This window comes from Rhinatrema bivittatum, chromosome 4, assembly GCF_901001135.1.
Source record: "Rhinatrema bivittatum chromosome 4, aRhiBiv1.1, whole genome shotgun sequence".
NCBI classification, from domain to species: Eukaryota; Metazoa; Chordata; class Amphibia; order Gymnophiona; family Rhinatrematidae; genus Rhinatrema; species Rhinatrema bivittatum.
In genome coordinates this window covers 20010590-20037930 of record NC_042618.1, presented here as the reverse complement: position 1 = coordinate 20037930, position 27341 = coordinate 20010590, and the positions used below count along the sequence as shown (strand labels likewise).

The following is a 27341-nucleotide window of genomic DNA, read 5'->3' as shown; positions in this document are numbered from 1 at the left end:
TTTCGCGCCCTGCTTCGGGAGGAGGGAAGAGACTGACAGTGTGAAGCGGCGAAGCCCCGATCGGACCTCTCCTGCCTCCCGCTGCACGACTTACTTTTTTTTCCAGCCGTCCGTCCCGGGGAAGATGGATGCCAGCACGGGGGAAAGCGGCCCCTGTGCATGCAATTGGCTGCTCAAGACGTGACGTCACGACGTTTGGCGTCATGGCATGTGACGTCACGTCTTGAGTGGCCAATTGCATGCACAGGGGCCGCTTTCCCCCGTGCTGGCATCCATCTTCCCCGGGACGGACGGCTGGAAAAAAAAGTAAGTCGTGCAGCGGGAGGCAGGAGAGGTCCGATCGGGGCTTCGCTGCTTCACACTGTCAGTCTCTTCCCTCCTCCCGAAGCAGGGCGCGAAAAGCAGCCTTGCTCCGGGAGGAGGGAAGAAGAGACTGACAGTGTGAAGTGGCGAAGCGACTTACTTTTTGCTTTTACGTTTTTTTCGCTTTTTTTTTTTTTTTGCTTTGGGAGGAGGGGAGAGGACTGGGGCTGCCCCGGAGACCGGCACCTGTGATCGCGGCCGGGGCAGGTGAGCGGGGGCTGGGGGAAAGCTTGCCTCCTACCCTTACCCCTGCCTCTACCGCAGGGGTAAGGGTAGGCGGTAAGTTAGCAGGTTAAACGTGCGACAAAACGGCAGGGAAAGATAGCGATAGTCGGGGCGCAGGTTACGGGATGCTAGGGAATAGCTAATTCGCTCGTTTGCATGCAATATACATGCCGCGTGCGGAAGGGGTTGGCCGGGGATTTTAGGAGGCGGTAGGAGTAGGTTAAAGGGGATTCAGGATCGCAGGAAGGGATAACGCGGCCGGAAAGTGAGTAGAACGCGGCTTAGGAGCAGGGTAAACGCGGCCGCACTTTACAGGATAGACCTGTTAGAGAATAGCCACTGCCATTAGCAATGGTTACATGGAATAGACTTAGTTTTTGGGTACTTGCCAGGTTCTTATGGCCTGGATTGGCCACTATTGGAAACAGGATGCTGGGCTTGATGGACCCTTGGTCTGACCCAGTATGGCATTTTCTTATGTTCTTAATTACGCCCGCAACATGCAAATGCATGTTGATGGCCCTATTATTCCCGCACATTTTACTTTCAGAAATCAATGCCTGCCCAAAGGTAGGCGTTAATTTCTGCCGGCGCCGGGGAAGTGTACAGAAAAGCAGAAAAAAAACTGCTTTTCTGTAACCCTCCGACTTAATATCATGTCGATATTAAGTCGGAGGCCCCAAAAGTGAAGAAAAAAAGTAAAAATTTTTTAAAAAAAATTTTTAAAAATCGGCCCGTGGGTTGGAACACGGACACTCAATTATGCGGGCGTCCATTTTCCGAACCCATGGCTGTCAGCGGGTTTGAGAACTGATGCCAGCAAAATAGAGCGTTGGCTGTCAAACCTGTTGACAGCCACCGCTCCTGTCAAAAAGGAGGCGCTAGGGACGTGCTAGTGTCCCTAGCGCCTCCTTTTACTGCGGGCCCTAATTTGCATAGGCTACCCTCCTGAATCGAGCGCCCAGGAGAGTGGCCTGTGCGGGCGCTCGCCAGCTTTCCCGCGTGTTTTTCTGTATAGGCCTGTAAGTGAGAGAGAGCATGTGTATATGTGTGTGACAGAGGAGAAAGTTGCAAGCAACCCCCCCCTCCTAATTCACAACAATCTCAGAATACCTGGAAATCAACTATTTCCAGGTATGGAGAACAGAGCATTTTTTAATCCTTATTAATTTTAATTATTGGGTCTTTGTGTCTGCTGTTTTGAAATATTTTATTGGTGTCTAGAAATTTTTTTGAGTTTTTAATTATTGGATATTCTATTTATCACTGTTTTGAAATCTGTTCTTTTTATTAGTATGGTTTTACTGCTATTGATTTTATATTTCTTGCTTTATTTTATGAGGACTGGTGATTTCTCTTTCCTTTGTTGCGCTGCATACTAGGGATGTGAATCGTTTTTTGACGATTTAAAATATCGTCCGATATATTTTAAATCGTCAAAAAATCGTTAGGGCCACGATACAATACCAATTCCCCCGATTTATCGTTAAAAAATCGTAAATCAGGGGAAGGGGGAGGGCAGGAAAACCGGCACACTAAAACCCCCTAAAACCCACCCCGACCCTTTAAATTAAATCCCCCACCCTCCCGAACCCCCCCCCCCCCAATGCTTTAAATTACCTGGGGATCCGGCGGTGGTCCAGAACGGCGGCTGTCCGGAACGGCCCCCTCAATAGAATCGTGTTGTCTTCAGCCGGCGCCATTTTTCAAAATGGCCGCCGCAAAATGGCGGCGGCCATAGACAAAAACAATTCGACGGAGGAGGTCGTTCCGGACCCCTGCTGGACTTTTGGCAAGTCTTGTGGGGGTCAGGAGGCCCCCCCAAGCTGGCCAAAAGTTTCCTGGGAGTCCAGCGGGGTTCCGGGAGCGATTTCTTGCTGCGAATCGTTTTCGTACGGAAAATGGCGCCGGCAGGAGATCGAGTGCAGGAGGTCGTTCAGCGGGGGTTCCGGACCGCCGCTGAACGACCTCCTGCACTCGATCTCCTGCCGGCGCCATTTTCCGTACGAAAACGATTCGCGGCAAGAAATCGCTCCCGGAACCCCGCTGGACTCCCAGGAAACTTTTGGCCAGCTTGGGGGGGCCTCCTGACCCCCACAAGACTTGCCAAAAGTCCAGCAGGGGTCCGGAACGACCTCCGTCGAATCGTTTTTGTCTATGGCCGCCGCCATTTTGCGGCGGCCATTTTGAAAAATGGCGCCGGCTGAAGACAACACGATCCTATTGAGGGGACCGTTCCGGACCGCCGCCGTTCTGGACCACCGCCGGATCCCCAGGTAATTTAAAGCATTTGGGGGGGGGTTCGGGAGGGTGGGGGATTTAATTTAAAGGGTTGGGTTTTAGGGGGGTTTAGTGTGCCGGCTCACGATTTTAACGATTTTTCACGATAGTTTACACACCCAAACGGCAACAATACGATTCCCTCCCCCTCCCAGCCGAAATCGATCGTTAAGATGATCGAGGACACGATTCACATCTCTACTGCATACAGAGTCTCTGGCTTGTTGCAGTTTTTGTCTGCATGTTTCTAGTCATGCTTTATGGTCTCTTTATTGTTAGGCGAGGGTCTGCACGTGTGATTGAGATGAGGTATTTTGCTGCATGTAGTTTCTAGGTAGGGCTGTATAGGAGCCTGGCTTCTTCCATTTTCCTAATAGAAGTATTGGAGTTTTAAGGCCTGGTGTAATAATTTCAGTGCTGCCTTTTCTTAGGTAAGGTGGTTACTGTTTGAACAGAAATTATATAAATAGTAAATCTCCCATACCAGAACAGCACCAACTTCTAGCACTCAGAGAGCATACTCTTATCTTTCCCTTGTGTCATTCTTGTAGATTGTAATGAGCAGTGTGTCACACGCGATGCATTGTCCATCAGGTGGACATGATGAGAAATAGGTTGAGAACCACTGCTAAAGATAAATGGATGGTTCCATTCCCTGTTTTCAGATTAGCCTACTGAACAGACTTCTTACCCTGTAAACCTTCAGTTCTGTTGCTTAAGTATTAGGAAAGAACCCAATTTCACTTTTTTAAAGAAACAGCTGAAAACATATTTCTTTATTTATGTGTTCAGCATCTAACCTGGAGTGTACCTCTAAGCTTCTGCTTGCAGCATTATGATTTTTAGCTAACACTGCTGCTCTGTTTATTGGATATATTCAAAACACATAACCACCTATTCTAATACATAGGAACTCCTATCTAGACGGTACATATATTAAAACATTGTCAATCATTCATTACCCTACATACTCACTACCCATACATACTCAAATCATCCATACATCACATAAAATCACCCAACATGATCATTAAATACACTAATATACTATATCTTATCTTTCGAAATGTGTAGCGTACTACCTCACAATTGTATTACATAATTATGAAATGCACAAAACAATGCTGAGGCAGGACATGATGTAGAGCAGTTGAAATTTTTTGTTATACAACAATGTCAAATAAATATACAGGGTGATGTAACACATTTTGCATAAGATTGAGCAGAAATTTATTTACCAGTGGAATACAATCCAACCATGTGGTTTAAATGAGTTGTTAGAATGGGAAGCATTTTATGCTTGAGAATAAATCTTGAATATTCAGTAGTGGCAATGTATTTACAGTATGTGTACAATGTTGCATTGAGATTTATTGGATTTTTTCTGTGGTTGGTGCGGACGTGCCTGATTAAACCAGGTATGGTTAATTTATGGTTTGGCATCTAGTATCTTTTTTTGAACTAATGATTGTGTACAAAAATAGTTTTTTTATTTGTAGTAGCAAGATTCTAATCCCCATAACAGATTCAATAGCAAAAGCGCTCACCCATTGGAATAACTGCCTACTTTCCATCACCAATCTACTCAATAGCTTAAACTTGGTCCTTAATGCTTCTAAGACAGAGCTTCTCCTCATCTCCTCAAATGATAATATCCATCAACCAACATCATTCAACGCTAACATCACATGTAAACAGGTGAGAGATCTTGGGGTGATTCTAGACAACCGACTAAACCTCAGGAAAATGGTCAACACAACAACGAAAGATTGCTTTTACAGATTACAGGTCCTAAAACGACTTAAACCTCTCTTATTCTTCCACGACTTCAGGACAGTCCTCCAAGCGTTACTGTTCTCCAAAATAGACTACTGCAGCGCCCTGCTACTAGGACTTCCCAAATCCTCTACTAAACCGCTGCAGATGATTCAAAATGCGGCAGCAAGATTGTTAACCAGTACCAGCCGCCACGATCACATATCACCCATTCTCAGGAATCTACATTGGTTACCAGTAAATTACAGAATTCTTTACAAATCAATCACCTTAATCCATAAAACTATCCATCATCAACTTCAACTTGACCTGGAAATACCTCTTAAACTCTATTCTTCTATCAGACCAACTAGAGACATGTACAAAGGCACTCTGAATGTTCCCCCCACTAAAGCCTCACGCCTCGCTATGACCAAAGACAGAGCCTTTTCAATAGCAGGCCCATCGATCTGGAACAGTATCCCATCAAACCTCAGACTGGAGCCATGCCTTTTAACTTTCAGAAAAGGACTTAAGACCTGGCTCTTTCAACAAGCCTTCCCTGAACCAGACAATCAATAGTTGGCCTTCATTGCTACTCGGTCTGGCACTCCATTTTTCAATGAAGGAATAAATGGACTCTGAGTCATTAAGGTTAAAACACCGTCTAAGTTTTTAACTTGTACTTTCTATGGTAAAATTTCTTTTACCGGCCTATCTTCCTTCCAGCTTGTTGCAAGCTTCCAAGTTCTCTCCCCTTGTTGATTGTAATTTTTGACTTATTCCTACTCATTGTTATCTTTCGTTTACGTGGATTTGTTACTCTTGTTGTTTTTCCCTTTTGTTAATCTGTAAACCGATCCGATATGGTAATTTACTATGAAGGTCGGTATAAAAAACTGTTAAATAAATAAATAAGAGCAGGGGAGATCTGATTGGTGGAATAGGGTCTTTTATAATGGGGATGGTAGTTCCGTGATTTGTAACAATACTTTGAATCTCTTTGATGTTAAAATGCAGAGGGAGTGTGTGCATGGCAGCAGGTCTGTTTGTGATCAAAGCTTGCTGATTCCATTTGTTTAATGTTGCCAATACCCGGATGTAGGTTGTGTGTGGCAGAAGGTTTGTTGGAAATTAAAGCTTTGTTGAATGTATTACGTAAGCAGTTAGCTTTTATAATGGGGATAGAAAGTTAGTAGCTCCGTGATTTTTAACAATACTTTGAAGCTCTTTGATGTTGTTAAAATGCAGAGGGAGTGTGTGCATGGCAGCAGGTCTGTTTGTGATTAAAGTTTGTGGATTCCATTTGTTTAATGTTGCTAATACCCGGATGTAGGTTGTGTGTGGCAGAAGGTTTGTTGGATATTAAAGTTTTGTTGAAAGTATTAGGTAAGCAGTCAGCAACGATTTTGATTGGCAGGGCTTATGTTTAAAGGGACGCTTTGGAATAGTAAGGGAAGCAGTTTTGAATTGCGATGGAATAGAGAAGATCATTTTTGAATTGCGTTGGTGCGGCAGTGCATATAAGTACGTGGTAACCAGTGATATGGAATGCTGAAAGGTGATGTGAAATGCATTTGGTAAGTTTTAGACTTATGGAGGTTTGGGTTGGTATTGTGGTTAGAATTTTGGTATATGGGGGGGGGGGGTAGTTTTTATAAAAGTAAAATAGGGGGAATTTAATACCTTATGTTTGACTTATGTTAAATAATACATTGGTTATAGATTAAGGAAGCTTGCAGAGCTGGAGCTGCTTACAAGTTTGGAAGGCAACAATGTATATAAAGCAGTGATTCATAATAGACAGTAGTGGATGGTTATAAGCAGTGGAGACATTGTAATTATGGCGGGGATGTGGCCATTAAGGTATGTCTATTTATTTAGCTGACACGAGTTTAGGTTATTGTGAAGGGTGGATAATATGTTTAATATAAGATATTTATGTGTTTTATAGGACTCTGTGCTAGACGTGGAATTTTTGATGGTGAATATGAGAAGAATATCTGTGATCATTAATACCTGATATTAGAGGTTTTGACTCGGGCACTTCAACATGACAGAGTTGTGTGGGTATAGAGGTAGTCCCTGAGGAAGCCCGTATCCACGGGTGAAACGAGATCTTCGTCGGGTGATAGGAATACATATACAAGAACATTTATTGTTTTGTGCATTTCATAATTATGTAATAAAATTGTGAGGTAGTACGCTACACATTTCGAAAGATAAGATATAGTATATTAGTGTATTTAATGATCATGTTGGGTGATTTTATGTGATGTATGGATGATTTGAGTATGTATGGGTAGTGAGTATGTAGGGTAATGAATGATTGACAATGTTTTAATATATGTACCGTCTAGATAGGAGTTCCTATGTATTAGAATAGGTGGTTATGTGTTTTGAATATATTTAATAAATTTTGGATGGAAACATATTTGCTATAGGACCTCTGGTTGTGATTGTAATATAATACAGACAGAGGCATTGCACTTGTAGTGTTTACCTGCTCTGTTTATAGGAGCATTAACCATCTCAGTGGGTTTGTCTCTGTACCGAGTTATATGTTTATGTATGTTTTATTGTAAGCCACCTAAAACACTGGATAGATTCTGAGCAGGGAAGCATCTTTGTTTCATAGTCTAGAGAGAGAGCGTATTCTAAAGGCTTAAATAGCATTTTATGTTATGTACAATTGCAGGCTTGTCAAGAAAACTTAGCAAAAAGAATGCTTTTTGGTTTGCGTGGCTCCTGTAATTTCAGTGAAAGTTGGTATGCCGTGGTCTTGATCTGTTTGAATCCAGGAGAGATTTTGTGGGCTCTAAGTTTTCTGAGCTCAGGTGACCAATGATTTGGAGCATAGTAACAGATAAGTATGAGAAAAAAATGTGAAGCTTGCTGGGCAGACTGGATGGGCCGTTTGGTCTTCTTCTGCCGTCATTTCTATGTTTCTATGTAAGGTGAATATTGGCTGTTCAAATAGTATGCAAGTTTTAATAGAAGTAGCTATCGAACAGATGGATGGTTGACATGTATTAATCCATTAATTTATTTCAAGGCATTCTGTGTGACCTTGAGTTTTCACATCCCTTTAGAAATCACAAGATATATAGCAGGATACTGTGGACTAGTATTGCTCTCATCGCAACTAAAGGAAGCTCTTCTTACATAAGCTTCTGATAAGAGAGAGCTTTGCTATTTCCTTCAAGCATTCTCTCACAAAGACCTGTCTAGTTACCATCTAGAACCTTACATTCCTCAAAAAAACCTTGTTTCAGGTCCTTTCACTTTCTCAGGTTAAATTAGTAAAAAGGTGTTTGTTTATATTGGTGCTAACTTCTGATAGAATTCTCCTACTTTTGCTTTAGGGAAAAGATCATCTTGGCTGTTTGACTAAGCCTTCAGTTGATGAAAGGGTCTTATTGTAACAATGTTTAGTAATGTTTACAACTATTTGGATGGGTTGGTGGAAAGATTAGCAAGAATGACTTTGAGATTGGGTTGGATAAGTGGACAAGTTGAAAATGGGGACATTAGCTAAATTATGCCTTTCCATTTTTTCTGAAAGAAAATTGACAAGAATATCTTGTTCAAGGTTTGGGCTGGAGAAGTGAATAGGATGGGACTTGGAAGCAAGGCTATATGTAAAAGTTATTTATTTAAAAACATTTATTTTCTACATGCTAAGCGGATTACAGTAAAATTCCTTTATTAGAGGGAGGGTTGGGATTGGATGTTGTCCACTTTACCTCCAGTATAAAGTTTATATAAGAATGACCTGTTGAAATTTGGGCTGGATGGGTGATCAGTTTGGGGATGGATGTAATTTTATTATTGTAACCATTTTAAGTGGTTCCTGATAAAGTCTAAATAAATAATGTGTTTTGTTTAGAATTGTGGTTGCTATGTTTGTCCACTTGTATATGTAGAATTAAAAGTCAACCAATAAGTTTAGGTGATAGCCCAATAAAAAGGTAACACCATTTGTTGTTTAATTCGTAATTGTTTCCTTCAAATAATACTTTTTTGCCATAATCACTTGCAAGAAAACATTTCATCTTGACAAGCTTTTGTCAGACTAAGTGAAATGCTGCTTTAAAATTATGGCCTAGAAAGCCATTAAATGTCACTCATGTATATTGAGAATTAAAGGTTTGCTTGGGTTTTCTTTTTTTTTTACTTAAATCTTACATATTTTTCCTTGTTTTAGGAGGTTCTACAGCAATTGATAGTAATGAATTTGCCAAATGTATTATTGATTGGAAAAGACCCTCTGTCTGGTAAGTGTTTCTTCATTTGTATTGCAACTGTAATTTCACATGGTCCCATTAATAGGCTTTCTAATATTTTGGTGGCAATGTTAGGGATCTGTGTTGAGGTCCATAGCCATATACTTTCTATTGTAAAACAGGCTGCTACTTTCCTTCTGCCAGCACTGTTCCTTCTAAGGTGAATGCACGGCTATGAAGCATACCTCTAATAACAGCATAGGCCACAAATCAGGACCGGGAAGGGAGTAGCAACAATAGTCCTTCCCTTCACCGCCAACTTCTGTGTCCCATCTGTGTCAGCCCACAAATTTTGAATATGCTAACAGAAGTGGTACAGACATTGGATAGTTGTTGGCAGTGGTGGGATATGCTCCTGCTGCTCTGTTAGGTTAGCTGAGGAAGACAGAGGGCAGATGCAGAAAGAGGCAGGAGAGATTGATGCTTAGGGATGGGAAAGGCAGGACGTTGTATGCTGAGAAAACGGGGAGCATGCAGGGGGGTGGGGGGTGGATGCTGGGAAAATGGCTGGAGAGCAGATGCTGGTGAAGAGACTGACAAAGTGATGGAGGGGATAGGAAACAATGGAATAGAACAGTAAGGGCGAAGTACAATGGAGTGGAGGGATAAGACAAGACCTGAAAGATTTGAGAAGAGATGGCAGTTAAGGGAAAAGAGATGAAAGATGGAAAGAACAAGGGATAAAGGAGCAGAAAAATGGAACTTGGGTTCCTAGTGGCAGTACTACAGCAGGAAAAATATGGGGGTAGAGGGATATCCCTACCCCCTCCCCTTCAGTCAATAATAGAGGGAGCATTGGCTGCCAGTATAATGAAGTCCCTTCCCCTGGTGTATTTTTAAAACCTTGGGATGTGGTTTTAGCAATGTGTTGCATTTATACCAAGTATGATTTTGGTAAATGTTTTAATAACACTGTTTTACTGTGATAAGTGAATTCTACTGACAGTTCTAGATTAGTATTTTAGTTATTTGCTTTTCCAAATCTGAGTTTAAGGTAAGTTACAAATTGGGTACAGTAAATGTTTCCCTGCTCCAGAAGGCATACAGTGTTTGTGCGATGGTTGACATCGAAGAAATGAGCAGTCTAGCATCTGGAGAGTCAAATCCACTTGATATGTCTTCTGCCTGTGCCAGTCACCTTCCCTTCAGGTTGAGTCCTTGGGTGCTGGTGGCCAATGAGGCAAGAGATGGTGAAAGCCCCTTATAGGAACAAAGTGCAAGAGGCCCAGAATGGAGTCAGAAGCAGGAGGGCTAGGTGGCAGGTGTGTTTATTGTAGAATCCAAGACAAAGTCTTCTGGATGCAGATATGGAGCCAAAGTATGATGACCGGAAGCTCTGGCAACTGACTGTTGAAACTGCCTCAGTATAAATTCAAGTCTATACAGGAAACAAGATGGCGACCATGGAGAAGTGAGGACTGGATAGATAGTCCAAAACAGCCCATACTGCCATCTGCAGGCCAGAGGAGAATCCAGTAGTAGATCCTTATAATACCCCTTTTCCAGGAATGGCCTTTGGACAGCCCTTTGCATTGCTTTACAAGAAATGTCTTCAAGAGCAGAGGTGTATGTAGGTCCAATGCATCAACCCAAAATCTTTCGTTGTGGCCAAACCCCTTCCAAGGACCAAATATTGTACTCTGTAGTTCCCTGTACGTACCAGGATCAATCCAGATGGTGGGTTATGTTCCCCGTCCAGCAGATGGAGTCAGAATAAAAACTCGAGAGGGGGCACTATATAAGCCCCTCCCCTTTCCTCAATCTTCAGTATTCTTCTGACTCCAGCAGATGTGAGCAGGGGACTCTGCGGTCCCCAGTGCAGGAGATCAGGTTTTCTAGTTTTCTGTTTTCTTTTGCTTTTTTTCTCATAAAGGGATCAAGTAAATAAGTAAAAGGTATAATTTTGAAACAATTTAGTTTTCTGAGGAGACTCAGCAGGTTTGTGCCTTTTGAGTCGTGAGGTGCTTGCTGCCAGGTCTGTACCTTGTTTCTTTTATTCCCCCCCCTTCGTTTTTTCAGGGCACCCTTCTTTGGGTATTGGGGGAGTGTTGGGGAATTGTCTTGTGTTAAAAAAATAAATAAATAAATAAATTTTTCCTCAGGTTTTCTGGTTGTACTCTCTGTATTCGGGCCGAACCCGGGGTGCATACTAGTGGTGCTAGTCACTCCCCCTCCCTCCCCCGTTATTTTAAATTAGTTTCAGCCGCTACCGACCCACGGTTCGCGAATCCTTCTCCCGGGACCGTCGGACGCCAGGAGGTTTAGTCCTTCGGCGCTCTCTCTGGGTCGGTGTGGGGAGGGGGTGGCCTGTGTGCCCGCGGCATTTCTGCAGTGCGAATCGCGCGCTCTTTTTCCTGTCAGTCCTTTAAAAAAAAAAGCCGAACAGACCATGCCACGCTCCTCTGAGTGTTCTGCCTGTGGCAGGCAGGCTGGTCTGCTCTCACGGGAGGGCCTCTGTGACTCCTGCATTTTTGAGGGTGAAGTCACCGAAGGACAGGAGGACGAGTCCGCGGGTCCTTGCTGTGAGGACCGCGCGTCTCGAAAGCGGCAGGCCCCGTTCCCTCTGAGCGCGGGAACGACGGCCATTTTGTTTTCGGAAGGGGAGGAAGATACTGAAGGCCCGACTCCGGTGTTGCCCTCTGGCTCTGCGCCACTCCCTGGCCCGGAACCTGGCGGTCGTGGAGGGGAGCACCAGGATAGTTTTCCTCAGGGACCTCTGGAGTTTTCGCCCGAGTTTGTGCTTCTTATGCACCGGGCTTTCTTACAGTGCAAGTCTCAGCCCTTGGAGACTCCTGGGGGACTCCCTCCTCCCAAACGGGCGCGTCTGGGATCATCCCTGGAGGGGTCTTCTTCCCAGGATAGGGCGTTACCTCACGCAGGAGACCCAGGACCCTCCCGGGTCCTGCAGGCCCCAGTGGGTGGCCCCAGCAACCCCCCGACAGTGGACCCGCTCCCGGATGCAGAGGATGACCCCACGTTCACTTCTCAGGTGGAAGGGGATGACCCAAGGGTCCTACAAATTTTTCAGTATGATGAGCTGGATGATCTAATTCCTCATATTCTCCAGGAAATGGATATTGATGCTCCCCCAGAACCGGTAGCAGCCTCTTGTCAGGGCAGAAAGGGGGACCCTTTGCTGGCAGGCCTTCGTCCTCTGTCGAAGGCGTTTCCAACTCATCCCACCTTTTTGCAACTGATCTCTACAGAATGGGATTCTCCGGAGGCCTCTCTCAAGGTCAGTAGAGCAATGAACAAACTTTATCCTCTGCCAGAAGATTTTTTGGAGCTCCTCAAAGTTCCTGCTGTGGATTCCGCAGTTTCGGCCGTAACTAAGAGCACTACCAATCCCGGTCACGGGCGGTACAGCGCTCAAGGATCTCCAGGACAGGAAGTTGGAGGTTTATCTCAAAAGAATCTTTGAGGTTTCAGCATTGGGCCTCCGAGCGACCATCTGCAGTTTTCTTGCACAAAGAGCGGGACTCTGGGTTCAACAATTGCTCACCTCCCAGGTTCTTCCGGATGCTGAAGCTCAGCAGGCGGATCGTTTAGAATCCGTGCTCGCCTATGGAGCAGATGCCTTCTATGACCTCCTTCGGGTCCAGGCCGATCGATGGTCACTGCGGTCTCGGCCCGTCTGCTTCTGTGGTTGCGAAACTGGTCAGCGGATGCCTCTTCCAAAACACGCTTAGGCTCCCTTCCTTTTAAAGGTAAGTTTCTCTTTGGAGAGGACTTGGACCAGATCATCAAGTCCCTCAATGAGAATGCGATTTACAAGCTTCCGGAGGACAGGCCGCAGACATCTAGGTCCTTCAGCTCCACCAGGTATCGCTCCCATACTCAACGACGATACCGTCCTTCCAGACAGCAGCAACAGCAGCATCAACAGTCTCGGACTTCTCCTTTTCGTTCGCAGACCTGGAACCGGTCCTTTCGGAGCCGCAGGCCTGGCAAGGGAGGACAGCCCCAGAGTTCTTCCTCAAAACTCCAAAGATGCCAGGCTGACCTGCGATCCGATTTCCAGACTGGGGGGTTGCATTGCCCGCTTCTACGGGGAATGGGCCCGAATCATGTCTGATCAGTGGGTCCTGGATATCTTAAGACACGGCTACAGGTTTCTTTTCTCCCTCTGCGGCTCTTTTCTCAAGAGACAAGCAGTCCGGCAAACTCTCGACAGTCTTCTCTCTCTTTGGGGGCAATTACCCCAGTATCTGCTGCCGAACTGGGTCGGGGTCATTATTCCATTTATTTTGTGGTGCCCAAGAAAGAGGGCAATTTTCGGCCCATCCTGGACCTCAAGACTGTCAACCAGTACCTCCGGGTCCCACATTTCCGTATGGAAACTCTACGCTCAGTGCTGGCGGTGGTCCACCCAGGGGAATTCCTCGCATCCTTGGATATAACGGAATTCACAGGGCGCACCACCGCTATCTTCGTTTCAGAATTCTAGGACAGCATTTTCAGTTTCAAGCACTCCCGTTCGGTTTGGCGACCTCCATGGGTTTTTACAAAGATTATGGTGGTTGTGGCCACAGCCCTGCGCCGAGATGGGGTTCTGGTGCACCCTTACCTGGACGACTGGCTTATCCAGGCAAAATCTCGAACTGAGGGGGTCCAAGCAGTCAGCAAGGTGGTGCGATTACTTCGGTCCCTAGGGTGGATCATCAACTTTCCCAAGAGCAGCCTCTCTCCATCCCAGTCGTTGAATTTTCTGGGTGCGCGCTTCGATACCAAACTGGGACAGGTGTTTCGTTTCTAAGCGAGGACCGGGCACATGCCTTGCGCGAACAGATCCTCCAGTTCCAATCTCTCCAGGCACCCACAGCATGGAACAACTTACAGGTACTGGGGTCCATGGCCTCCACCATAGACCTAGTCCCGTGGGCGTTTGCGCATCTGCGTCCTCTTCAGTGGGCCTTGTTATCCTGTTGGAAGCCAGTGTCGCGGGAATTTCAGGAGGTTCTCCCAATACAGACTGTTGCAAGGCTCAGTCTCCGCTGGTGGCTGGTTCCTCGCCACCTAGCATGAGGGGTCTCCCTGGAGGTCCCAGACTGGGTGGTCATCACCACGGACGCAAGTCTGACCGGCTGGGGAGCGATCTGCGGGGCGGATTCCATTCAGGGCACTTGGACAGCAGAACAGTCCCGGTGGCCCATCAACCGTCTGGAAACGAGAGCGGTGCGCCTGGCGTTGCAGGAATTTCTTCCCTTGGTCTGCCATCAGGCGGTCAGGGTCCTATCAGACAACGCGACCACGGTATCGTACATCAACCGTCAGGGGGGCACAAGGAGCCGTCACGTCTCGCTGGAAGCGGACAGACTGATGCAGTGGGCGGAGGTCAACTTGAGTCGTCTGGCAACCTCTCACATTGCGGGCGTGGACAAAATACAGGCGGACTTCTTAAGCCGACAGCGCTTAGATCCCGGAGAATGGGAGCTTTCCGAGGAAGCGATGAGTCTAATAACCTCCCGCTGGGGGACTCCTCACATGGACCTCATGGCCATGGCCGCAAACGCAAAGGCCCCTCGATTCTTCAGCCGACGAAGAGAATACGGGGCGGAAGGAGTCGATGCCCTGGTTCTACTGTGGCCTCAGAAGATCTTACTGTATGTCTTCCCTCCGTGGCCCCTGGTGGAGAAGGTTCTCCGTAGCATAGAGAGCCATCCAGGTCCAGTCATTTTAGTGGCACGGGAATGGCCCCGACGGCCCTGGTTTGCGGACCTTCTTCATCTAGCGGCGGAGGGACCCCTGCGGCTCAATCATCTCTTCCACCTACTGCGACAGGGTCCTATATTTTTCGAGCAGGCAGATCGCTTCTGTCTTGCGGCTAGGCTTTTGAGAGGCGCATGTTGAGACGCCGTGGATACTCCGAGGGAGTGATTTCCACTCTCCTAAGGGCACGCAAGACATCTACCTCTGTCACTTACGTGCGCGTCTGGAAAGTCTTTGAGGTATGGTGCCAGGAGCGTTCTATTCATCCGGTCTCTGCTTCGGTGACGCAAGTCCTTTCCTTCTTGCTGGCCGGTCTGGATTTGGGGTTAGCCTATAATTCACTTAGGGTACAAGTTGCGGCGTTAGGGGCTTTCCTGCACAATGGGCAGGACTCAAGGCTGTCGGCTCACCCAGATATTGTACGTTTTCTGCAAGGTGCTAGACACCTGAAGCCACCCTTGAGGCCACCTTGTCCGTCTTGGAATCTTAACTTAGTACTTCGTATACTGAGCGGGCCGCCTTTCGAGCCTCTTAGGTTGGCTTCTATCAAGGATCTCACCCTCAAGACACTATTTCTGGTGGCTATCTGTTCGGCCCATCATATTTCGGAGCTTCAGGCATTGTCTTGTCGGGAGCCATATCTTCGCTTTACTGATGAAGGGGTCTCTTTACGCACGGTCCTGTCGTTCTTACCAAAAGTAGTCTCAGCTTTCCATATTAACCAATCTGTCGATTTGCCTTCCTTCGCTTTGACGGAACCCAGGGAACTCCGCAAGCTTGATGTCAGAAGGTGTCTCCTTCAATATCTATCGGTCACTAACGAGTTTCGTCTCTCGGACCACTTATTCGTACTCTGGTCAGGTCCTCGGAAGGGTCATCTGGCCTCCAAAGCAACTGTTGCCCGTTGGCTCAAAGGGGCGATCTCAGCCGCATATCTTGGGGCTGGGAAAATCCCTCCAATTTCTGTTCGGGCACATTCACTTCGGTCCCAGGCGACTTCCTGGGTGGAAAGTTCTTCGGTATCTCCCCAGGAGATCTGCAGGGCGGCCACGTGGACGTCTCTCCACACCTTCGCGCTCCACTATCGTTTAGATGTCCGGGCGCCAGGTTTGGATTCTTTTGGGGATAGAGTCCTTCGAGCGGGGCTGTCTGTGGCCCACCCATAGTAAGGGAAGCTTTGGTACATCCCACCGCCTGGACTGATCCTGGTACGTACAGGGAAAAGAAAATTATTCCTCACCTGCTAATTTTCGTTCCTGTAGTACCATGGATCAGTCCAGATGCCCTCCCTGTATTTTATGGGGTTTTTCTCTTCTCAGTTGGGATTGTTGACTCCGCTCGAAGGTCAGTCTCTCTGTTATTTCTCTCTGTTTCCTGGGATTTTTTCCAGTGTTAGTTATGGTTCACGTTCTGTTGGCAAGTTCCCTCTGGGGTAAAGTTTAGTCAAATTTCACTTTTTTGGCCTTGTTTTCGGGCTTCTCTTTACTTGATCCCTCTATCTCCTCTCTTGTTGGCTTTGCTAGTCTAGTTTACTGAAGATTGAGGAAAGGGGAGGGGCTTATATAGTGCCCCCTCTCAAGTTTTTATTCTGACTCCATCTGCTGGACGGGGAACATAACCCACCATCTGGACTGATCCATGGTACTACAGGAACGAAAATTAGCAGGTGAGGAATAATTTTCTTATTCTAGAGTGTCCCATAACAATCTCCTCAACCTCAAATTCAGGCTGGCCATCGACCAGAACCAGATCCAGAGGTGCTCCTTGTCTATTGAAAGGATCTGTGTGGCTGGCTTCAACAAGGAGACATGAAATGAAAACGGTATCGTGTGTTGGGAAGCTGAAGACATATGGTTATTGAATTGATATTCTCAATGCCATCTGGCCCTATGTTCTTGGGACCAAGCTTAGCACATGGAAACTTAAGGCATAGATTCTTTGTAGGCAGCCAGATCTTATCTCTGACTTGAATGCATATGGGGTGTGGAAATCTGAAAGAACTGTATTTGGGGGGGTGGGGGGTGAAGGGCTGATGTGCACAGAGCAGGAGAGAGACCTTGGGGTGATAGTGTCTAACGATCTGAAGTCGGCAAAACAATATGACAAGGCGATAACTACAGCCAGAAGAATGCTGGTCTGCATAGAGAAAGGAATATCTAGTAAGAGAAAGGAAGTGATGATCCCCTTGTACAGGGCCTTGGTGAGGCCTCACCTGGAGTACTGTTTAGTTCTGGAGACCGTATCTCCAAAGGGACAGAGACAGGATGGGGGCGGTCCAGAGAAGGGTGACCAAAAAGGTGGATGGTCTACATAAAATGACTTATGAGGAGAGGTTGAAGAACAGGGGTTTTTAGGTTTAGGAATTGTATATTCCATATATTAAATTTTTGTATGAGGATTTTGTATTGTATGCAAACAAAACATTTTTATAAAAGATTTTCTCAAATATGAATTTTCATTTTATAAGTGATCTCTTGTAGAGTATAATTTCTTAAAAGATAGCAGTAAGCATAAATTAAATGAAACTTGGGAATACATTTTTATTACACGTCTATTTTAAATTAAGGAATAATCTTGCTATGCCAAGACACTTTGGTAGAAAACAATATGTGTACCAATATTTGACTTCTCCTGTCTGTCCATGTGTTTGATTGAGGAATAAAGTTATTTCAAATTTAAGGTATATAGGGCTTACAAACGGAAGCAGGAAGAGTTCAAAGGTTTACTTTTACTTTTGGCGTACAGAAGTCATATGTGCTCATTCTGACGATATACTGTTATAAGTACTTCTTTTTTTTTTTTAATTCTTTATTTATATTTTTCAATACATAAAATATTATTTGCTTATAAAGAAATACAGTGGGTTCTTAATAACATGAACAAAGTCTTTACTCCTAACTTTACATTAATCCTTTTCATAAAAGGAAAGTAAAAAAGAAAAATAAGAAACAAGTTAGGGTAATCACATAATTATACATTATTTACTCTCAACCATGAATTCCCACTCCCAGCAGAATATATACAGGTCGATCCAGTAAGGCCGCGGTAGAAACAGTGCGGTAGTGTCAGGTAGTGTCAGGCGCACCCTTCCTCCCCGCATGCACAGTTCTCTTCACTAACTCCCCGATACTCTCCTCTAATCGCATGCAAATGCATGCCGCGGCTTTAAAGCGGTAGGGAAGGGTTATGCCCGCGTAACCCATTTTACTGTATAGGCGCTTAATACAGCGCCTATACATTAACCTGGGTGCGCTGGTACCTGTCATTTCAAATGACATTTGAAATGACAGGCACCAGGAAGTGTAAAAATCAAAATTTTTAAATACCTGTCGGAGGGCCGCGTGGGTCCAGGCGGCCGGCGTGATCCGGGGGGCCGGTGGTCGCATGTTAAATCTAGGCCGCGGGCGGGTGGGCGCCTGTTCCGGGCGGCGGGTGGACGCGCGTTAGTTTCAGACGGCCGTGTGGGTCCAGGCGGCCGGCGGCGGCGGGAGCCGGGTGGTCGCGTGTTAAATCTAGGCCGCGGGCGGGTGGGCGCCTGTTCCGGGGGGGGGGGGGGGGAGTGGGTGGACGCGCGTTAGTTTCAGACGGCCGCGTGGGTCCAGGCGGCCGGTGGCGGCGGCGGCGGGAGCCGGGTGGTCGCGTGTTAAATCTAGGCCGCGGGCGGGTGGGCGCCTGTTCCAGGCAGCGGCGGCGGGGGGACACGCGTTAGTTCGAGACGGGCGGCGGGTGGTCGCGTGTTAAATCTAGGCCGGGTCCGCACAGGCGCGCATTCATTCATCCAGGCGGAGGAGCCAGTGGCGAAAGCAGCCGGCTCCTCTGCCTGGATGAATGAATTCATTCACTGCCGGTGGGGGCTGCCTCTCCGGCAGCCCCCACCGGCAGTGAATGAATGAATGCGCGCCTGTGCGACCCCTGCGATTCGGCGCTCAAGGCAGTCACATGCCGTGACGTCACGCCTTGAGCGCCGAATCGCAGGGGTCGCACAGGCGCGCATTCATTCACTGCCGGTGGGGGCTGCCGGAGAGGCAGCCCCCACCGGCAGTGAATGAATGCGCGCCTGTGCGGACCCGGCCTAGATTTAACACGCGACCACCCGACGCCCGCCGGCAGTCTCGAACTAATGTGTGTCCCCCCGCCGCCGCTGCCTGGAACAGGCGCCCACCCGCCCGCGGCCTAGATTTAACACGCGACCACCCGGCTCCCGCCGCCGCCGGCCGCCTGGAACCACGCGGCCCTCCGACAGGTATTTAAAAATTTTTATTTTTTCTTCTGACAGGTTTTATGTGTCCCACATCATTACATTTTCTCGATCATCTCTGTATCGCTTTTTTTTTTAAATTGTGTTTTATTGTTTTTGAGTATCTTAAGCGGTGTCGATGGATTTGTTACTAGACTCACAGTCCTAACTCCTACTAGGGGGAGGCGGTAAACTAACACGTTACGGCCGCGGCAAAACAGTGCGTTACTAATGAGAGAACCTGAGTGCCCGTTACGGTATCGGAGGGGAATAGCTAATTCCTTCATTATACAGCTAATTCGTTCATTTACATGCCGGGTGCGGGAAGGGTTACGCGTCTGTTTTAAGAAGCGCTACGGACGCGCAAAACTGGAGACTGTATCGCTGGTTTGCCTTACGCGTCCGAATTGTGCGCAGCGAGCTCGTTACAGACGAGAAATCTTCAACTGAACTTTACTGTATCGAGCTGATAGTGGGGAGGAAGTATGAAATCTTTTAAGGAAGTACAACACAAGAATAAACTATATAAACACTGGCGGATACAAATTACCAATACTCCATATCAATCTTACTGGGTTAAGATGTTAATTTTCCTGGCATCTATAAATTCTTTTAACTGGTCTGACGTAAAAAACACAAAGCATTCATTACCCTTTGAAAGGAAACATTTACAAGGAAACAAAATTTTTACTGTGAAGCCCAGCCCAACAGCCTCTTGTCTGAGGTTTAAAAAACCTCGACGCCAGGCCTCGGGGATACTACCCCCAAACACTCTAGGGGTAGGTCAACCAGGCCACAACAACGATCCCAGGCCAGACAGCCTAGGCCTACCCGTCCGCAACCTCCTGCACAGACAGGCCCAGTGGCGGGCTTTTGAAATACAGGCCAGAGAATAAATCCATCCCCTAAATCCTCGACCAGATCTGCCAGTGGGAGGAAGAGTATCCTATTTTCACACACATTGGCCGCACATAACAGAATTCCACTTGAACCAATCCATAGTTTTACCCACATTCTTTCCAAGGCCCCATTCTCATCCAGGAGAAAGTTAGTCTCTCGAGGTTACAAACTAAATTTCCTCAATTCCTCCAGAATCTCCACCACATTTTTTCCCACAACAAAATTCTCAACTACTTCAACTACAAGTAGAATTATCCATCCTTCTGAGAGCCAGGGCTGTACAACCAGTGCCCCGGACTCAGCAGGGCAGAGGATTCTATTCCCGGTATTTCCTCATCCCAAAGAAAACCGGAGGCCTACGTCCCATCCTAGACCTCAGAAATCTCAACAAATATCTGAAAAAAGAAAAATTCAGGATGGTTTCTCTAGGTACCATGCTTCCACTACTTCAAACAGGAGATTGGCTTTGTTCTCTGGATCTTCAAGACGCTTACGCTCACATTCCAATCTTCCCTCCTCATCGCAAGTACCTGCGCTTCATGGTGGGCCATCAACATTTCCAATACAGAGTTCTACCATTTGGACTTGCATCTGCTCCTAGAGTCTTTACTAAATGTCTGGCAGTAATAGCAGGACACTTGCACAAAGGTGTCCATGTTTTCCCATATCTGCACGACTGGCTCAAGAGTCCATCTCAGCAGGAAGCTCTCGCTTCTCTGAATCGAAAAATTGCCCTACTTCACTCCATGGGATTTCTCATCAATTATCAAAAATCCCATCTCACTCCAACTCACCTGCTTCAATTCATAGGAGCAGAATTGAACACCAATCTAGCAAAGGCCATTCTACCTGTAGATCAAGCACAGACACTCACTCTACTAGCAAGATCCATTTACTTACAGAACCAAATGACAGCTCATCAGTTTCTAACTTTATTAGGCCATATGGCCTCCACAGTTCATGTCACTCCTATGGCACGGCTCACCATGAGAGTTACCCAATGGACTTTACAATCACAATGGATCCAAGCCATTCAACCACTACATCAATTCAAGTGACCCACCAACTAAGATCATCTCTACTTTGGTGGACAAACATGAACAACTTGCGCAAAGGCCTACCTTTTCAGCAACCAGTCCCACAAATAACTTTAACTACAGATGCATCCACCTTGGGTTGGGGAGCTCACATAGACACTCTCCAAACTCAAGGGACTTGGACAAAACTCGAAGCAACATTTCAAATCAATTTCCTGGAGCTTCGAGCTATACGTTATGCGCTACATGCATTCAAGGACTGCCTTTCACATAAGACTGTTCTCATCCAAACAGACAACACAGTAGCCATGTGGTACATAAACAAACAGGGAGGTACGGGCTCGTATCTCCTTTGTCAAAAAGCTGCACAGATTTGGGCCTGGGCACTAACACATTCAATGTTCCTCCGGGCCACTTATCTAGCAGGCATTCACAATCTAGTGGCAGATCGCCTCAGTCGTCAATTCCAGCCACCAAGACCAGGATCTTTCAGCGTTGGGGCCAACCGACAATAGACCTCTTTGCGTCACATCTGAATCACAAAGTAGACAAATTCTGCTCTCTACACAACCGACAGAATCAGCCAGCCAAGGATGCCTTTGCTCGCCCTTGGAGCTCAGGCCTACTATACGTGTATCCTCCAATACCGCTCATAACCAAAACTCTAGTGAAGCTACAACAGGACAAGGGGTCCATGATACTCATAGCCCCGTATTGGCCTCGACGAGTAAGGTTTCCCACACTTCTAGACCTCTGTCAGGGATCCTATTCGTCTGGGACTGGCTCCCACTCTCATAACTCAGGATCAGGGTCTGCTGTGCCATCCCAACCTTCAGTCCCTATCCCTGACAGCATGGATGTTGAAAGCTTGATCCTGCAACCTCTCAATCTTTCAAAAAGTATATCTCAAGTGCTTATAGCTTCACGTAAACCTTCCACACGAAATAAATATTCTTCAAAATGGAAACTGTTTACTTTGTGGTGCAGGCAAAAGGATATCGATCCTTTCACCTGCCCCACTACTTCTCTACTAGACTGCTTATACCATCTGTCAGAATCTGGTCTCCAGACTTCTTCTGTAAGAGTACATCTAAGTGCAATCTCAGCTTACCATAACAAGATGGGAGATGCACCTATTTCCACACAACCTCTCGAAAATAGATTTATGAGAGGTTTAACTCATCTTAAACCACCAATTCGGCCACCAGTCATACAATTGGACCTGAATCTGGTTTTAACAAGACTAATGCGTTCTCCTTTTGAACCCATAGATTCTTGTGACCTGAAATATCTCACATGGAAGACTATCTTCCTCATAGCCATTAGCCATCAGCTAGAAGGGTTAGTGAGCTACAAGCACTTGTCACGTACGCACCCTATACAAAGTTCCTACATGACAGAGTGGTCCTTTGTACACATCCAAAATTCCTTCCCAAAGTGGTCACAGAATTCCACTTGAACCAATCCATAGTTTTACCCACATTCTTTCCAAGGCCCCATTCTCATTCAGGAGAAATAGCCTTACATTCCTTGGACTGTAAACGTGCACTAGCATTCTATATCAACTGCACTGCAGTCCACAGAAAATCCACACAAATGTTTGTATCTTATGATCCAAACAAACCAGAGAAAACCGGTGGGTAAACATACTATATCCAATTGGCTAGCAGATTGCATACAGTTTTGCTATGAAAAAGCAGGCCTTCCTCTCCAAGGGCGGGTAAAGGCCCATTCAGTACGAGCAATGTCAACCTCAGTAGCACACTATCGTTCAGTGCCAATTCTTGACATATGTAAAGCAGCAACATGGAGTTCTCTTCACACCTTTGCAGCTCATTACTGTTTGGACAAACAAGGACGACAAGATTCAGCCTATGGACAATCTGTCTTGAAGAACTTGTTTCCAGCATAATCCCAACTCCTTCTACATCCAACCTGCTGTAATCCACGGCTAACTCATTTCAACAGCAATACTTCACTGTTGCCTCAATACAAAATGACTCAGCCTCTGGCTTGCTAATCACCCATATGTGAGGACTAGCATCCTGCTTGTCCTGGGATAAAGCAGAATTGCTTACCTTGTAATAGGTGTTATCCCAGGACAGCAGGATGTAGTCCTCACAGAACCCACCCACCACCCTGCAGAGTTGGGTCTCATTCCATTTATTATTTTATTTTTGCTAAACCTTTTTGCTACATACCAGTCTGAAGAGAGACCCCTGTGGCAGAGAATATCATGGCATGCTGGGCATGCTCAGTGGCCTCACAGGGCCAGTCAAATGTTTCTAGAAACTTTGACAAAAAGATTTCCCGCGCTGGTCTCCGGTGACGTCACCCATATGTGAGGACTACATCCTGCTGTCCTGGGATAACACCTATTACAAGGTAAGCAATTTTGCTTTATACTGTGGTATTTGTTTGCTCTACACTGAGGAGCCCCCCCCCCCCCCACCCCATCCTTTCCTCTTACCTAGCTGTGTAGTTAATTTGTATGTTGTGGTCTTCTAGGTTGCTTCTCTCCTTGTATTAGTCTTTTCTTCCATCCTGGATTGCTGTCACTTTCTCTCTGTCAGCCTGCATGGGCTGGAAGTGTAAAGGCTGGCATCCTGCTTTGGAGCTCTGTGCATAGTGGAAAATATTCTTAGCATGTGGAGTTTGCAAGGCAGCTGGGTATGTCAGTGAGTAGTAGCTGGAGGATGCACATACATACTAATGCATACATGTGCACCTGACCAACTCCTCTTCACCCCCCCTCCCCCCACCTCTATAAATACTGAGGAGCCTATGGAGGAATGGACTTTGCGGTATCTGGATATAGCTTGTGAGGTGTGCAAGTGCACCCACTAGTCCCTAACAGCACAAACTATATGCAGTGAACTAAAGCCAAGCATATATATTATGACTAGCTGTCAGCTGTTGAAAATTCAGTGGAGGGTATATTGCTGCCCTCTTCCATTGTTGACCCTCAACACTCTTGCCATCCTCTGTCCAGCTTGAGCCTAGCAGTTTTCCTCCCCAGCTCCCTAGTTCTCTCTCTCCATCTGCCTAGCCCCATGCTAACACTTCCCCCCACCCTGCCCCATTTCAGCATACTCTCCTCCTTCAGCCCAACCTCACCACTATCCCATTTCTTCACTCCTGCTGCTATGTCCTTGCTGCAGATCCGCGTGAGCCAATCCAGTTATAACAGCTGTTTGGGTTGTTCACGGGGCCTCTGTTCTCTGGCCATGCCTACCTGTGCCTCCAGTTCCCCTTGTCGCCTACAAGCAGGGGAGATGGAAAAAAAAATGCCTGGGCCTTTGTGCAGCCCATACTGCCAATGCATGCCACATTTGTGCATGTTACAGGGCCTGTGCTTGCTCCCTGACTCCACTGCTGGTGCTGGACAGATACATGCCACATTAGTTATCTAAGAACAATATATATAGATATAGAAGATACGTTTAATACATTTTTTATTTTATTTTCCCCTTTGGGTGTATTTAAACAATTTAATATTTTTGTAATGGAAAATGGAATAAATTTGTAAATACAAAAATAAACATTGCTTGCTGTTCTCTTAAATTCTTTTTTAAAAGTAAGGATAAGAATGGTAAACAACTATTTGCATACAGAAACACAAATTATAATAACATTCTATTGGACTTTAAAAAACAAAACAAAACCCACCCCAGATTTTTTTACTCTGGCGATACTAGCAGTTCTGTGATTTGAAATATTTTCCTGTTTAATTACATAGCCGTACACTTTTCAGCAAATAAAATTTACTTTAAAATGTTCATATGGACAGCATGGTGGTAATTGTTGCACACTGCCATGCAGAAGGGACAGGTTTGATTTCCCAGTCCAGGCTTCTGAAGCCAAGGCTAGCTAGGAATGCTGCAAAGGAAGAGAAAGGAGTCTCCACTGTTGCTTAATGGCGATGCCTAGGCCAGACTTGGTGACTGTGTAAGCTAGTTTCCAGGACTGTTGGTGTAATGGTTGGGCTGCGTTGAGAGGGGGATATAAAAGAGAGAGGGAAAAATCTGAGTAGTTGAAGGTGAAAGCATGTGGTACTATAGCCCAATGGAAGCCAGTTCATCGTCGTAGTAGTAGTAGAATAGTAGTGTAGTAGTAGTAATTCGAATTAAATGCTTAACATCTTGCTCAGTTAAAACCTGTTCTAACTAACATAAAAAGGTTAATTAATTGGAGTTTTCTCAGGGTTCTGTCTCAACATGAATAAATCTATGGCCCTGGCTTATCCGGAGCGCCTGGGATGAGGATTTTCCCCTTCAATGGGCTCTTGACACCATTACTTATCTTGGGGTTGTGATTTCCCGTACGCTTGATCGTCTTTATAAAGTTAATGTTCTCCCTTTGCTTAAGGCCACTCAGGATAATTTACAGCTTTGGACTTATCTTTGGGGGGCCGTGTTAATCTTTTTAAGATGTCTCCTCTCCCCAAGTGGATCTACTTATTTCAAAATTTACCTCTTCAGATGAGACTGGTTGATTTGCAGCAGCTTGACCAAGCTCAGCTCAGGCCAGAGTCCCTTTGACTTGGCTGCGGGAGAGATGGGGTTGGGGGGGACTGGGAGTTCCTGATTTCCTTCTACAATTTGGCCAGTAATCTTCATGTTAGAGATTGGTTATTGGACATGTCCTCTTTCATTGGTCTGTTGGCTGGTCCGATATCCCTTAAATTTGTTCTGCAGTCCCTGTCTAGTGGTCTTTCCTCGTTACTGGTACACCATGTTCTCATCAGGCCCATTCGCCTCACTTGGTTGAAACTTACAAGACTGCTGCAGACGGATCGTGTTTGTGCTTATCTCTTACCTGTCTGGGGAAACCCTGAAATAATAACAATTGTTTAATCTTAAAAGGTTAATTAAATATTAGCTCTACTTAACATTAAAATCTTGTTCAGTTAGAACCAAGGCTACAATCTGGTGCCATGAACCTTCATGGCACCAGATTTCCCAACAAAGAGATGTATCTTTCTGGTCATTACAGAGATGGTGCTGGGTTGGAGGCCAAGCATTAGGTCTCTCTCTGGAGCCCTGCAATTCTGGGCCCTAAATCTGGTCACTAGGTGTCATCCTTGAGTGATGACCAAGACTTCCTCCCCCATCTCCCTCAGGGGCTGTGAATGCTGCTTCTGTAGCATCCCCAGCCAATCTGGAGAATGGAAGACCTGATTGAACCAGGGACCTCTTGCATAGCAGTACACAGCACTTGCCACTGGGCTGGTCGAGCTTTCTTGATATTTGAAGAGTAGCCTATACCAGGAACTGTAATCACTTTCTCTCTGCTAGACTGTATCAGGTCTGCATCAATCAATGTCAGAAGCACAGCTTCAGAGAAAAAAAAGCATCTTTGAAAGAGAGATTTTCCTCTGTAAGACAGTTTTTCTGGGACCTTGAGCAAAGTCCAGATTTCACTTTAAATTTTTTTTTGTAATTTTTTAATAAGTTCATAGTTTAATGAACAGTGCTACATCCCACAGGGAAAATCATCACACTGTTAATTTTAGAGTTGGCTAAAACACGGTGCTTCTTTTAAAACTATTCTTTGGCATAATTGGTAGCCGTAGTAAATGCAGCACATTTGGAGCTTGTTACATTCTATTTTTTTTTCACCTAGGTAAAAGTATGGATGAAATGAAGAAAGTTTTGCTACTGATGTTGGGCTGTGCTGTGCAGGTAAGTTTACCATATAGTAAGAACATAAATACCATGTGGGTCAGACCAAGGTCCATCGAGCCCAGCATTTTGTCTCTAACAGTGGCCAATCCAGGCCACAAGTACCCATCAGATCCCCAATAGTTGATCTATTTCTTGTCACACTCCCAGGGATAAGCATTGGCTTTCCCAAATCTCCCCAGTTAATAACTGTTCATGGACTTTTCTTTCATAGAAACATAGAAATGACGGCAGAAAAAGACCAAATGGCCCATCTAGTCTGCCCAGCAAGCTCCCACACTTATTTTCCCCATACTTATCTGTTTCACTGACCACCAAGTTCAGGGCCCTTGTTGGTAACTACTTGATTCGAATTTCCTGCCACCCCCTGCTGTTGATGCGGAGAGTAATGTTGGATTTGCATCAAAGGTGAAGCATAAGGGTTAAGGGTAGTAACTGCCGCATCAAGCAAGTTAACCCGATGTTTGTTTATGCAGACTGCACAAATCAGTGCCTTGTTGGATGTTGTCTGAATGTAAATCCTCTTTTCTATATTTCCCCTGCCATTGAAGCAGAGAAGAATGCTGTATATGCATTCAAAGTAAAGTATCAGGCTTAATTGGTTTAGGGTAGTAATTGCTGCAATAAGCAAGCTACCCCATGCTTGTTTACCCAGACTGTGTAATTCAGTCCTCCTTGGTGGTTGTCTGAATGCAAATCCTCTTTTCCATATTTCCTCTTGCCGTTGAATCAGAGAGCAATGTTGGAGTTGCATTAACCTTGTGAAGGCTTATTGAGTAAGGGTAGTAATCACCAGGTAGTAGCCACCATTCCAGCAAGCCACCCCCCATGGCTCTTCTCTTCATTCCAATCCTCTAGCCTTTAT

The 27341-nt window shown here is 45.9% G+C and overlaps 1 protein-coding gene across 4 annotated transcripts in view; it reads left to right on the top strand.

Moving 5' to 3' along the window:
* Positions 1-27341, top strand: part of CCDC88C (coiled-coil domain containing 88C) — a 569522-nt gene that overhangs the window by 162988 nt on the left and 379193 nt on the right. For all 4 annotated transcript variants that reach the window (XR_003856192.1, XM_029597798.1, XM_029597797.1 and 1 more), the window contains exons 4-5: positions 8831-8900; positions 26418-26476. Coding sequence is in view for 3 of the 4 variants with exons in the window: in XM_029597798.1 (XP_029453658.1) it covers positions 8831-8900; positions 26418-26476 (129 nt within the window). In the remaining variant the exon portion in view is untranslated. The remainder of the gene's footprint in view (positions 1-8830; positions 8901-26417; positions 26477-27341) is intronic.